Consider the following 14,854-nt stretch of genomic DNA (forward strand, 5'->3'; position numbering starts at 1 on the left):
CAGGATGCGGGAGAATAATTAGGGTGTGCACACACTAGGCAATCTTTACCGTGCCCGAGCACGTTTGCCCCCCAAAGTGTGATCGTTGAATGTGTTTTTATTATGTGACGAATAAAAATCTAGAATCTTATTTATATATATATATATATATATATATATATATATATATATATATATATATATATATATATATATATATATGCATGCATGCATGCACGGCACATATATTTACTTAATTAAATCAGTCTTTGAAAATTTACAATTGCACTAAGCCATACTGTGATTGACTTTTTTTTTAAGTAATCATGCAGCCCTATTATGCAGAATGCACAAATGACAAGCTCAAACCATAAGAATGAATGACTGACTGAATGAATGAATGACTTGAACACCACTGATGTCAAATGAGATTTGAAAACTATAGCAAACAGAATGATTCCTGCCTGTTTGTCATATAAAGCTATTTTATGGCTTCAGAATAGCTGAAATGCTTCTAAAATTCTTTTCAAATGACTTTTATCACTGAGCTTTTATGCTGAACAGAAAATAACAACTTGGACATTCTGCTAATGGTATGTGATGATAACAGCATTATATTTATATTTATTCTCATTGCATTGTATGAGGCATGCAATCAATGTTTCTACAAATAACTAATATATTTTTTTTTATATGAACTATAAATAGACATACTATTAATAAAATTAATAAACACTCAAATAGTGCTTTTTTGTTTACAATCTACATTTGTTATTTTTGATCTAACCATTATTTAATCACTAAATGGTTTAGGATGTCTTGGAATATCTAAAAATAAATGGAGTTCTCCATTTAAAGAACAGCATTTTTGCCAAAATCTTTGGCAACTGCTGTTGATTCTTCATTATTAGCCTTTGTAGATTCCTTATCATGCATGTCCTACTTGCAAATGGACAGGAAGGCCTACCTTTTCTTCCTGAGATCTGGACTGGCTTTTTGCCTCCTCTATTTGGGTCAATAACCTTTGCATTTCTTGGTTCCCTTGACTTTGCTGTGACTGCAGAGTCTGAATGGCTGTTTTTTGCTCCAGAGCTTCTTGTGACTTTTCATTCAACTGCTGACCTAACTTAACTCCCGTGTCCTCTAGCTCTTTTACCCTGAGCTCAGCACTGTGAAGTTTTCCCAAGACCTCCTCCATTTCCACCAGGTGCTGCTCCTCTGCCTTCTCCAAATTGGTGCGTAGTGTTTCTACCAGCCGTTCATTCTCTTCTCTGACTTTCAGGAGCTGTGCCTGGTGCTCTTTGGCTTCACCCGTCCACCCCATGGTTTCAGAAGCATGTTTGTTAGCAAGCTCTTCGAGCTCCAGTTTATGTGTGAATTTCAACTGTTCCAGAGCATTGTGAACCTCTAGCAGCTCAGATTTGCTTGCCTCATGGGAGGTTTTGAGCTCTTCCAAGGCTTGCTGGTGTGAGGACTCAACTGATGCTAGTTTAGCACGCCACTCCTCAATGATATTTGAATTCTCCTCCTTGGATTTCGCCAGCTGACCTAAAAGCTGCTCGTTATCCTTCGATAAGCGACCGGAGGATGACTGTAGCTGTGACAGAGATTCACCGTGTTCTTTTTCTCGAGCCGCAAGCATCTCACGCAAGGAAGACAGCTCTGCTTGGTGACTATCCCTTTGAGTGGCCAGCTGTGTACGGAGGGAACAGAGTTCCTCCTGGAGTACTGCCAAGGTGGAGTCAGTAACCCCATCCTGCCCTGGTAAAGCTTCCAGTGACTTACGGAGTGCAGCTACCTCCTTATTCCTCAACACAAGATCCCGCTCCAACTCCAATATACGGGACTTCTCAGAGACTGTGGCCACCTAAAAGAAAAAAAAATGCTCTTTTAGTTAACTATTGTATATATGCTGTATGGATAAGTGAGAATTAATCTGGTGGTATGGATATAACCGTCTTTTCAGTTTTAAGTGGCTAATTTAAATATATTTTCATAGAAATATAGTTCCATTCAATTTATAGGAGCAATGTTGCGTAAGCCAAGTAAAACAAAAATTAAAAAAAATACTGGGACAGAATTGGGAGGATTAAGGACTTTACAAGAGGGTGAACAACCACCAGGTCAAAGCTGTCATCTAACTGGGTTCCCAAACTTGAATGGATTATCACGATCTCATCTGTAAATTTTTCATTAGACTTTGTTGAGCAGATTGACATTTATATGCCAGATGGTTTGATTTCTCTTAATCCAATTTAATTGAGTAAGACCTTCAACCCTCTGCTTTACCCTACCTCTCTATAAAAGACTGGAATAGCCGGTTTAAAAAAAAAACAAAAAAAAAAAAAAACAGATTTTTAACAATAACCTATTAACTCTTTCCACCACCAAACAAAGAATTTTCCAGGCTTCCTCTGTTATACACATGGGGGCACTATTACGCATCTCCTGATTGAATGAATGATTGAATGGGTCCAGAATGTCCTGATGAAATGTTACTTAAGTGGTAAAGCACTGTGCTAGTTTTGGGAGTGCTGATGGAAGCGATCTACTGCATCTTTGCTTTGATAATGGTAATTAATACTATATATAACTGCAATATCGCAATTCTGCATTATTGCCAAGTAAACCGCAGAGGAATGCAAGAGCCTCAACAACTGCTATCGGTTTTCTTTTTTCATAAGGTTGTTCCCTTCTTGTTTACACTAAATGCATGTGGACTGAATATTAAACAAGTAGAGGCTCCATAGATTCACACTTAACAAGCCTAAACAGACAGTGAATGAGAGTGAGATCGACTGATCCGGTGCGATAATTTGTGTCTGTCATCCAGGCCTCCTCAGCTTTTTGCTCATAATGGTGCTTTTTTTTTTTTCTTTTCTTTTTTTTAAATGAAACATGCCTATATACAACAAGTGTTCATAAAAAAAAAAAAAAGTTTGAAACTAGAATAATAGATTTTTGTTTAATAGTAAAGGTTCTGTTTTGTTTATGTATTGTGTATTCATAGATATTTATAAAACAAAATATTGTGGGGACCATGAAATTGCAGTGAAAATTATCAAAAATGCTGGCAGTGGCTGGCAACTTTTTTCAAAAAGTCTAGTAGAGAAAGAGTTAGCAAATTAGAAATATCCTCGCTGGACATCGGTTTTGACCACTACATATACACATAAATCAACTTTAATCAAGTAATTTTATATTTCTTTGAAGCCGTTAAGTACACTCTTAAACCTTTGTCTTTTTTCCGATTGTTAAATACAGGGTTCGTACAAAAACTGCTAAATGAAAATTCAGGACTTTTAAGCAATTTTCAAGCACTACATGTTTGGTTTTCAAGGACTAAAATCAGTGAACTCGCTTATCAAACAATATTGTTATTGTCTTTCAAATTCTAATAAACTAATAACACAAAATGGCAACAATAAAGTGCAGCACAAACACGTGCAATGACTGTGGCAACTTTAACATTTGAAAGGAAATTATGGCAAACTTACCGCTTTCCTATTCAAAATGTTTTTTTTTCATGAATATATGATTGACCTGAAGATTGAAAGCTGTATCATGCACTTGGGAAACAATGAGCTATATCACCGCTTATCAACATTAGGGTGTGACACTACACTTAGCTCATGAGATATACAGATACTTGATTATTTTGACAGTTGAGTCATCTGATATTTTTTAGTAATACAATTTTATTGAACAACCCTGATAAAATAGGCTTACATAATGTAATATGCCAACACAAACTATGAACATAACATTAATTATATTATGTATTATAATGCATTATAAATATAATACATATAATTATAAACCCAAATGAACAGCACATGCAATAAAAGGCCGAACAACATAATGCAAGCACTATCAAAAGTTTTACCACAAACACAACTTATACTAATATCGCGAGACTGCTTTTCACCTCGAGTAATTTTGCGCTGCATCTTAAATTTAGCATAAAAATATGGTTTTATAGAGAAAAACAAAACACTTATTTCATATATACTGGCCCTTTAAAAATTCAAGTACTTTTCATGTTCCTTCTCCAAAATATGGCCGTTTACAGGACTTACATTTCAAAAAGTCAAATGCAAGTACTTCAAGCACTTTATGCACCTTGTACGAACCCTGTAAATAATTTTGTGCTTCTAATAAAAGTTGTAGTAATTTGCTTTATAGCTGGTGGTTTGGTTCATGGCTTAAAATGCTTTAACGAAAAGTTTTTTTTTAAAATACCTATGGGAAAAATATATGGAAAAACAAAAAACCAGAACCAACCAGTGCACTCTGTATATAAAATATATACAGTGGAAACCAGATATTTACATGCTCTTCAGAAAAAAACACAAAAACTTTAATTTCTTTACATTAAATCATAGTAAACCTTTTCTGCTTTAGATCAATAAATATGAACATATTTTTTGCATTTGTTAAAATGTCAGAATTTTTTATCACTTTCATCAAAGTCAGAAGTATACATACATACACTAAGTTTAATGTGTCTTTAAACAAAAAGAAAACTCCAGATGATTCCATTCTGAGCTTAAGTAGCTTCTGATAGGTTAATTGATTCTATTTGAGTTAATTGGTAGCACACCTATGGATGCATATAAAGGCACAGCTGAAACGCAGAGCCTCTTTCTTTGACATCATGGCAAAATCAAGAGAAATCAACCATGACATCAGGTAAAGAATTGTGGACCTGTGGCTCATCCCAGGTCCCACGTTCATCTGTTCAGACAATAATACGCAAGTATAAAACACATGGGAATGTATAACCATCATACCACTCAGGAAGGAGACGGATTCTGAGTCCCAGAGAGGAACATTTATGGTGCGAACTGTGCGAATCAACCCCAGGACACCAGCAAAAGACCTTGTAAAGATGCTAGCTGAAACTGGTAAGACCGTGTCATTATCCACAGTAAAATGAGACATGGAGACATGTCCTGTGGTCTGATGAGAAAGAAAAAAATAAATAAAAAAATATATATATATCGAACTGTTCGGCCATACTGATAAACGGTATATTTGGAGGAAAAAGGGTGAACCTTTGAAGCCTCAGAACACCATCCCAACCGTGAAGCATGGGTTGGTAGTATAATGTTGTGGGGCTGCTTTGCACTTCACAAATTACATGGCATCATGAGAAAAGAACATTTTGTGGATATATTGAAGCAACATCTGAAGACATCAGCCAGGAAGTTAAAGCTTGGGCGCAAATGGATCTTCCAAATGGACAATGACCCCGAGCATACCTCCAAATTAGTTACAAAGTGACTTAAGGACAACAAAGTCAAGGTATTGAAGTGGCCATCACAAAGCCCTGATCTCAATTCCATAGAAAATTTCTGGCCGGAACTGAAAAGGCGAGTGCAAGCAAGAAGGCCTACAAAACTGACCCAGTTACACCAGTTCTGTCAAGAGGAGTGGGCCAAAATTCCAGCAAACTATTGTAGAAAGCTTGTGGAAAGATAACCAAAATGTCTGGCCAAAGTGAAACAGTTTCGGGGCAATTCTACCAAACACTAAGGAAGTGTATGTATACTTCTGACTTTAATGAAAGTGATAAAAAAAAAAAAATTCTCCCTCGCTCAATTCTGACATTTAACAAATGCAAAAGATATGTTAATATTTATTGATCTAAAACAGAAAAAGTTTACTCTGATTTAATGTATGACAGCAAAGAAATAAAAGATTTGAAAAGATGTTTTTTTCTGAAGTGTATGTAAATCTGGTTTCGACTGTAAAAAAAAAAGTTTGTAGAGATTCCCACAGGACCTTTAATCAATCACTTGATGTTTTCAGGTTCTCTATGACTGAAGGAACCTGGTACAAAACAAATTTCCATTCTCCATACTTATGTATATTAATTCACCACAATATTATTACAGCAATTAGATATTTAGTGTGTGTTAGTAATCATTCCTAAAATTAGTTATTAATTAGAATAATTGAACATCATGCATTGAAGTTCCCTCACTGATGCCCTGAAATAGAAAAAAATGTTGATTCATTGTAGCATATCTTCAGTGACCCTTGACCCGTAGCCCAGGTGAAGATCCATTACCCTAGAGTCTTCTAACTCCCTCTGAAGTTTGTCAGCTTTGGTCTTTTCAAAGAGAAGACTCTGTTCAAGCTCCTTAAGAAGGGCATGCTCCAACTGCGTCTGCGTCTGTTAGTACAGAAAGAGGAGAGGAAGAAACAAAACCAGTGCCACCATCACATGCCAGCCTGATGCAGAAAGACGAGGGGTGAGGAGGACAGTTGTGGAAATGTATCGCAGAAAAACAGGAGCAGGAAGATGTTGTGATGAATGCAAGTCAAATCAATGCCACAACTGAGGAAAATGTGAGGATGTAATGCAAGAGTATTGGTCAATGCTTATAGACATGCTGATGATGGCCAAACAAACAAATAAAACGCCAGACATTGCCAAACGCCATGCAGAATTATAATGGTTAGGAACAGTAACAAAAACGGTACTTTGACCTCAACAAAAAGGAGAGGAATAATAATAAAAAGTTATGTTAATAACTTTGAAAGTTGATAATATAGTACCCATTTTCCATGGAAATTCACTTGTAAATCAAATGACCTTTTTATTTTAAAACAATTTTACTTCGTATAGCTACAACTGATCAAGTATGTAAAGCATCTCCACAAGAATTCATTGTCTAGATGATTTGCATGTTTTACCATCTAAAATCATTAGCCGACAGTTTCATGCATGAAAATAACCTACAAGTTATTTATTTTAATAAGTAGGTCTCAAGACATAAAAACAACTCAAATGTGCAATAATGAAGGCTGGAAACAATCAGTGAACCTATCAAGAGTACTTGATTCATGAATAGGGCAAGAGAAAACAAAACCAGAAAATATAAACTAATAAACACATTACAGCTCTTTAAAATCTTATTATGCAGATGATTCATACAAATATATTGAACTCAAAGTGGTGTGACCAAGACATATGTACAATATTTGAAAATGCATATGATTCAATGTCTGCTGAATGGGTACATAGAGAAACGTCATTGTTATGTCAACAAAAAACTGGCAGTCCAGTCTAAATAAAATAATACTGGTAAAACTGGATTCATCATTATTTGGCTTGAAATTTAAATTAGAGAGTAGTAAATATAGATATGATACCACTTAAAGCAGGGATCTCCAATAGGGGTGTAACAGTACGTGTTTTTATACAAAATGGTTCACTGGGCAAATTCCAAATGAAAGTGATCATCCATATACCCTTCTGTGTGATCATCCATATGCCCTGTACTGTTAATTACCCCTAATCTCCAACCCTGCTGCAGGACAGCACCCATCCTCCAGACTCCAGCTCCACCCCTACTCCAACACACCTGCCTGTAATTATGAAGTAATTCTGAACACCTTGATTATCTGGTTCAGGTGTGTCTTACTGGGGTAGGAGCTGAATTCTGCAGAGCAGTGGGTCTCCAGGAGCAGGGTCGGAGACTCCTGCCTTAGGGCTTCTGTTTTAAACAAGCAACATGTAAATAACAGATATGGATAACACTGAAAATGTGAAAAACATACCATCTACTCAGCTTTCCCACAGCACTGTGGTATTTAGGACGTCTATCGGTCACGCATCTTGTCATGTAAATTCAGTGAATGAATCAAAGTCTAGTGTGACCACAGCTGTGTGTCTGAATGTTACATCAGAGCAAAAACTTTCAAATACCTCCAAATCTCCTTTGGTAATGCAAGCTTCCTCCACCCGAAACTGCAGGTCCTCCACCTTCCTGTTTGGGACAATAATTGTTTATCATTGTCAGTTTTTATTTTCATTTTGCGATTTCATTTCATTTTATTCTGAGATAACAACTGGCTGGATGTACATTATCCCGTTTAATACATTGGCTACTTGCCACCTAAGTAAATACGCAAAATATTGATTTGAGTTTAAATATTTGAACGCAAAGATTTCGTGAAGACAGCAGTTTCAGCAAGCAACAAAGTTTTTTTTCGAGTTTTAATATTTTAATAGCTAAACAAATGCAAAGCTTCCACTAAGAAATCAAATTCAAGCAAGAGTACAGTGCTGACTGGTGTTACCCGGATGAGCCCGTGTTATCAGCTTTTACCGGTTGTTATCAAGGGATAACATACCTTGGAATGTCACGACTGTCCAATCAGAATCAAGTATTCCACAGAGCCATTTAATAATCGGAGTAAAAGGTCACCAAAGCTGGTTACCAGCAATCTTCAAAATATCATCTTTTGAGTTTGTCAGATGAAGAAAGTCATACAAGTTTGGATTGGCAGTATGGTACATATATTAAGTCAGCATTTTAATTTCTGGGTAAAGCCTATTCTCATTATATGAATATTATTGAATAAAAATGCAAAAGCCTCTAAGTGCCATCAAAAGTTTTCATCTGAAATTAGCATTTTTCTCAGGCTCCTAGGTGTGGGTATAGTAATTTCACTTTAATGGCAATGAATGGATTCTTTTAACGGCCATGAAAGTGAAATAACTGAACATAAACATATTAGCCCGAGTACATTTCAGGTGGCAGTTATAGGCTTTTGCATCTGAACTCTTCACATGCCCCTTAATCAACAATATTAATATTCATTATCAATGAATACTGTGTCTACTAGCTCTAAGGTTATTTATATGCAAATACATTTATAAAAGTCATGAAAAGCCACAAAATTCTAACTGATTTCATGGAGTCTTTAATATGAAGAAATCTTAAATTGATTCATTAATACTACACCTCTTCTCCTCTTCCAGCTGGTTGAGTAGTTCCACCTTCTCTCTGTCTGCAGCCTCCACAAGCGCTCGCAGCTGGTCCATTTTGGCATCAACCTCCAATACATACTACAGAAACGATTCAAAACATTTACATTACATTTAACTAATCTAAACTTATAACTTGCATTAATTATTTATATCATATTTTATATATAGTGCTGTGAAAATATTTTTGCACAATTATTATTATTTATTTTTTTTGCATGTTTGTCACTTAAATGATTCAGATTTTCAAATGAATTTCAATATTACACAAAGATAACCCAAGTAAATACAAAATGCAGTTTTTAAATAATGATTTTATTTATTAAGGGGAAAAAAGCTATCCAAACATGCCTGACACTATGTGAAAAAGTTATTGTCCCTGTAAATCTAATAACTGGTTGTGCCTCCCTTGGCAGCAACAACTGCAATTAAACATTTGCGATATCTGCCAATAAATCTTGCACATCGCTGTGAAGGAATTTTGGCACACTCTTTGCAGAATAGTTTTAATTCAGCCACATTGGAGGGTTTTTGAGCATGAATGGACTGTTTAAAGTCATGTCACAGCATCTCCGGACTTTTGATTGTTTGATTGAACACAAGTGAGCTTGAGGACACAAACTTATGGCAGGACATTCTCCTTCAGGGTTTTCTGATAGGATGTAGAATTCATGGTTCCATCAATTATGGCAAGTCACCACGGTTCTAAAGCTGCAAAGCAGCCTCAGACCATCACACTACCACCACCATGTTTGACTGTTGGTATGATGTTCTTTTTATGAGATGCTGTGTTAGTTTTACACCAGATGTAATGGGACACACACCTTCCAAAAAGTTTAACTTTTGTCTCATCAGTCCACAGAACATTTGACCAAAAGTCTTGGGGATAATCAAGATATTTTCTGGCAAATGTAAGATGAGCCTTTGTGTTCTTTTTGGTCAGCAGTGATTTTTGCCTTCGAACTCTCCCTTGGATGCCGTTTTTGCCCAGTGTCTTTCTTATTGTTGAATCATGAACACTGACCTTAATTGAGGCTTTTGAGGCCTGCAATTCTTTAGATGTTGTTCTAGGTTCTTTTATGACATCCTGGATGCACTCTTGGAGTAATTTTGGTAGGCCTGCCACTCCTTGGACGATTCACCACTGTTCCAATTGAATATTGTCTTCGACTATGGTTCCATGGAGTCCCAATGCCTTGGAAATGGCTTTATAACCCTTTCCAGACCGATACAGGTCAACTATTTTGTTTCTCATCCGTTTTTTTTATTTATTTCTTTAGATTGCAGCTTTGTTAGACAGATTCTGTTTAAGTGATTTCTTGATTCAACAGGTCTGGCAGTAATCAGGCTTGGGTGTGGCTCATGAAATAACTCCACTTTCTAAAATAAAGTGGTTAATCACAGTTCTTTCATGATTTAACAGGAGGGGACAATAGTAAATTTTTCACGTATGGTAAGGTAGGTTTGGACAGCTTTGTTTCCCTTATTAAATGAAATCATCATTTAAAAACTGTATTTTGTGTTTAATCGCATTATCTCTGTGTAATACTACACTTTGTTTGATGATCTGAATCTTTCAACATATGCAAAAAAGTTGCTGGGCAATTTGACAAGTTATTTATGGCGTTAACACATTAATTGATTAATGCAGGTAATTATTTTATCACGCTTTAACACAGTTTTTTTATTATTATTATTATGAAAGACCGTCACTCACTGGCTCTGAATACACATATAAACAACTCATGGTTCACAGGAGGGGATGCTCCCGATCAAATTATTTAGGCTAAGCATCAGCATTCACAAACCACAGTCCACTGTTATTTTTAACAGAAAAGAATGCAACGAGCTCATTATCACTACTTCATAAATGGGAAATAGGAAGTTTCTGATATCACGATTGCCACTCAAATATTCACGTAATCATGCAGCATGTATCAGAAGATCTGCACTCCGGCGTGGTTAGCGCTCACACTCACTGATCTATATTTAACTGAACCGTGCTCTTGCCCACCTCTTCCAACCGAGCCAAGGACTGCTAACGGAACAACCACACTAGTCAAATGAACCAGGCTTTGGGGGTTAAGATAGCCTAGTGTGAGCACACCCTAATTATTATCCTGCAACCCTCACACACAAGTCTCTACCCACACATCAAGTGTTACCCTATGCCGCACTCCGCTGTGCTGCGATTGTGCAGGTCTCTACTCAAAAGAAGCCTGTTGTAATGTTATGATCGAGGCTCTGCTGTCAGAGCATAACTTGTTTTTCTATATATATTCTATAAAAACATTAATGTCCTGGCAGTGACAAATAGCTTTTTTTTATATTACATTAATGTTATAAGCTAAGATTTACAATAAATAATTTAACAGCTACTATGTAAAAGGAATACTGCTGTAATAAAAAAGCACCTTATTTGTTTAAAGTATTTGCAAACCAAATGTTATTGCACTTTTGCACATATATCAGTACTTTTAAACGAAAAAAGTGCACAATACACTACTTTTGAATGCATTATTAGTTTTGTGCATAATGCGATTAAATAGCAGACAATCATTATTAATTGAGAGTAAAAGATTTAACCGTTGCCCAGCACTAATATAAACTATTTTTATATATATTTTTTTTATATATATTTTTATATATATAACTGGCTTCAAAACTGTATTTATATGAGGATATCCCTTCATTACTGATTCTTTTCTTTATAGCAGTCAGACTCTTAGTCCCATGTCTACCCCTTATACCTATGTTGTGCGTCTTCATGTGAAGGGGTAGGGGCATCTCAATCCTTTTGGTTGGAGGGGTAGGGAAAGGCAAGATTTACATTAATTTAAATTTTTTCGGGACAACACTTCAAACGAAGGGGTATGAGAATTTTCAGCATAAACCGGCTACAGCAGCAACATGGCTGCCCGAGTGAACAAAAAGACACAAATGTATTAATGAAGATTTTAAATATTTGAGAAATCGCTAAACCTTTTTCTCAAATATGGCTAATCAGAGAGATCAAGAGATAAAAGTTGCGTGATCTGAGAGTCTCTCTTTACAATGAGTGAGTTTACTTAAAAAACAGTGGTTATATCCTCTCATTGCTAGAAAATATAATGTAGTTATTCAGTATTTAAACTAATTAATAGAAGTCATGGGGCAGCGTTGACAAGTTTCTTTGCTCCTGGATGTGTGAGCTGCGCAATCTCAAATATATGTGAGTGTGTGTGTGTGTCAGTAAGCATTTTATAGAATGGTAATTAGGGGTAGGTGGAGGGGTATAAAATAAAATTGGGACTGGGCCTTACTGTCACAAACATACCCTTGTTACCCCTTTTAAATAAATAGGTGACCCAGGGTAAAAACCCAGAGAAATATCTAGAGATAAAGTTAAATCATTATGTACATGCCATAACTGTAGTATTAGTAGATTCTGTAATAAATCAAATGCAAATACATTAAGGCAACACACTGCGGTCATAGATCTACTTCTGAAACAGAAAGTATTAAGTAGAAGTAACAAGCGGAAGAATGGCTTTTATTAGAACCTCTAAGAGTCTGAGGACTGACGGCATTCTTCCTCTTCATTAGCTTATAAAGGCTATAATACTGTATATGCTGACAGCATTTCACAAATGTGCATTTATATAATTAAAATCAGTATTTGAATATCTAATAAACATTTAATTCCACAGTGTAAACTTTAGCAAATGCATTTCAACCTAACATTCTAAACTGTGCATTAAAGTCTGCTTAAAAACATGAATACTGTGTGCAAGATCTGTGCAAATGATCCAAGAAAAAAAACCACCACTCATGAATTAGTCTCATGTTATATTCCGAAACAAATCTATAAGCAATTGTTTTGTTATGGTTATGCCTTGCTAATTATCTTGGTTATTTAAATTAATTAAATGGAAACATCGTCGTAATCATCTGAAAAATGGTAACCTTACTAACATAAATGAAGTAGTCCCAAAACTTGCCTACTGTTCTGTTACACATTCAAAAATATCTATAGCTTAAAACACATATGGCTACAACTAATTTCGGAATTGCATCCAGAAAACTACTCGGAATCGTCAGCATCTGATGAACTTTTAGACGTTCAGACAACTAAAGGCTGGAATACACTATACAATTTTTGCCCAGCTTATGAGTCTGGTGAAGCTGATTTTAGCTGCCAAAAGTCAGAGCCAGTCTGCAGATTTGTGTTGACCGATTTCATAGAAAATTGCACCGTCTATGATGGTCACAGTAATATACATCCTGCTGGAAGATATCAAACATGTAATATATTTTGGGCTGATTTTAGAACACACTTCATCTTTTCATCTGTCATGCATCTCCTCCGAAACAAGGTGCAGGTTTTAAAATCGGTTCAGATTTTACAAGTCGTGTATTGTACTCCAGTCTTAAGCCTTGTACACACAGGGACGATTATTGCATGCACTTATCAAAGGTTTTCGATGCAGATTTTGTGTTCATACCCATGTGATTTTCGATGACGGTAAGCTGAGTGAACCTGCAAATTCACTCCATGACATTAGATGGCGCTTAAGGAATAACAGAAATACCCCAGTATCAAATCCTATTTGATCTGAAATCTTCTCCATAACTCCCTCTTATTGAGATTTCGCTGTTGCATTTGTCATTATGCCCCTTGTGTTTAAACACCAATGAGACCAGCAGTGCTACATTCATCTTGCCTCGATGCATCTTCTTGTTCTACTAAATTCCTCTTCATCGTTAGGCATCAAGTGTGCTCGGCAAAGACCGTTTTGTGCTTGTGCACCACCAAGTCGTGTTTTACTGTAACTTCAGCAGCTCCAGGAATTTGAAAAAAGTGCCAATCTCATTTGTCAGACAGTTTTTAATGAGGCGCGACAAACCAACAAAATGAGCAGAGGCGATTGAAAAAAATTACTTTTACATCTCCTGTTTTGCACGTCAGTGGGAACACTCACATTGGCGCCCTTTGTTTAGTCATGAGGCGTTAAACATCAGCGATAATCGCGCATGATATTCTTCCTGGTGTGAATAAGCCTTTTAGCTGCTAATTATTTTCAGCATTGAAAAAAAAAAACTTTGGTGTAGAAATAATTTGTACTACTAGTACATTTCACATGTAAAACATTGAATTAAATGTAAAATTGTGAAGGAGAAGAGACTAAAAGGGCTAAAAGTAGTTTAACTGAGGTATTGACCACATTATATTTCTAGAGCATTTTGCTGCCTTGCAGCCTTCTGCATCCTGTGTTACAAGTTAAAAATAGCAAAATTCTAAATAATGGTTTAGAAAACGCAATGGAGCATTGAGATACTGTGTAATAAACTAGTATAGAAGACAGTTTAGAATAGAAAATTATAGAGAGAAAAAAAAAAAAAAAAAGGTTTGTGTTGAGGCATTACCACGCATTATTTTTCTATAATTCAATGGCCTGTTATCAATTATTCCTTCCTTGATAAAAATAAATAATCAACATTTAAGAGAAGACACAGCTGGGTCTAACCTGCTCCTGGCCTTCTCTCAGTAACGTAAGCTCCTGCTCCACTTCGCCCACATGACTGGTTGCCTTGGCAACCTCAGCTCTCTCCAGGTCACGCTCGGCAAGGAGTTGCTCAATGTGTTGCTGTTTCTCCTTCAGGGCTTCCTGAAGTGCTGTAGTGCCAGAGATCTTCCTCGCATACCTTGTAGATGTCTCTGTCAACTTCAGAGAGAAATTCGTTCAGGATCTTTAAAATTACAGATAATGTATTGCCGGTTTAATATAATATTTACTCAGATATAGTTTTCAGATATGACCTTATGACTTCATGACTTATGAAGTAAGCAGGTGTTCACACCATTTTTTTACCAATAAAGCTGCATTTGCACTGGGCTTTGATTCCATACAACTGCAGAAGAACCTTATGTTTAGATAGACTGAAGGCAGAATGCTGGAAAATTTGATCCTGCTATCAGACCTAACACATTCGGTGCATTTTTATCATAACAACTGAACAATTTGTGAATCGTGAGATGGCTTAGATTACAAATGGTAAAAGGCTGCAATTTAAAGGGCACCTATAATGCAAAATTCATTTTACATGTTG

General features: G+C 36.1%; 1 protein-coding gene across 5 annotated transcripts in view; it reads right to left on the reverse strand.

Annotated features, from left to right (window-relative positions):
* The window catches only part of LOC127957733 (CAP-Gly domain-containing linker protein 1), a gene marked incomplete at its 3' end in the record, with an annotated part of 48,515 nt that overhangs the window by 16,267 nt on the left and 17,394 nt on the right, over window positions 1-14,854 (reverse strand). For 4 of the 5 annotated variants that reach the window (XM_052556381.1, XM_052556382.1, XM_052556383.1 and 1 more), the window contains 5 exon segments: window positions 947-1,846; window positions 6,056-6,160; window positions 7,700-7,760; window positions 8,742-8,845; window positions 14,272-14,469. In XM_052556381.1, coding sequence (XP_052412341.1) covers window positions 947-1,846; window positions 6,056-6,160; window positions 7,700-7,760; window positions 8,742-8,845; window positions 14,272-14,469 — 1,368 coding nt within the window. 5 annotated transcript variants of the gene reach the window in all.

The sequence above is a fragment of the Carassius gibelio genome, chromosome B5 (genome assembly GCF_023724105.1).
Source record: "Carassius gibelio isolate Cgi1373 ecotype wild population from Czech Republic chromosome B5, carGib1.2-hapl.c, whole genome shotgun sequence".
Lineage (NCBI taxonomy): Eukaryota > Metazoa > Chordata > Actinopteri > Cypriniformes > Cyprinidae > Carassius > Carassius gibelio.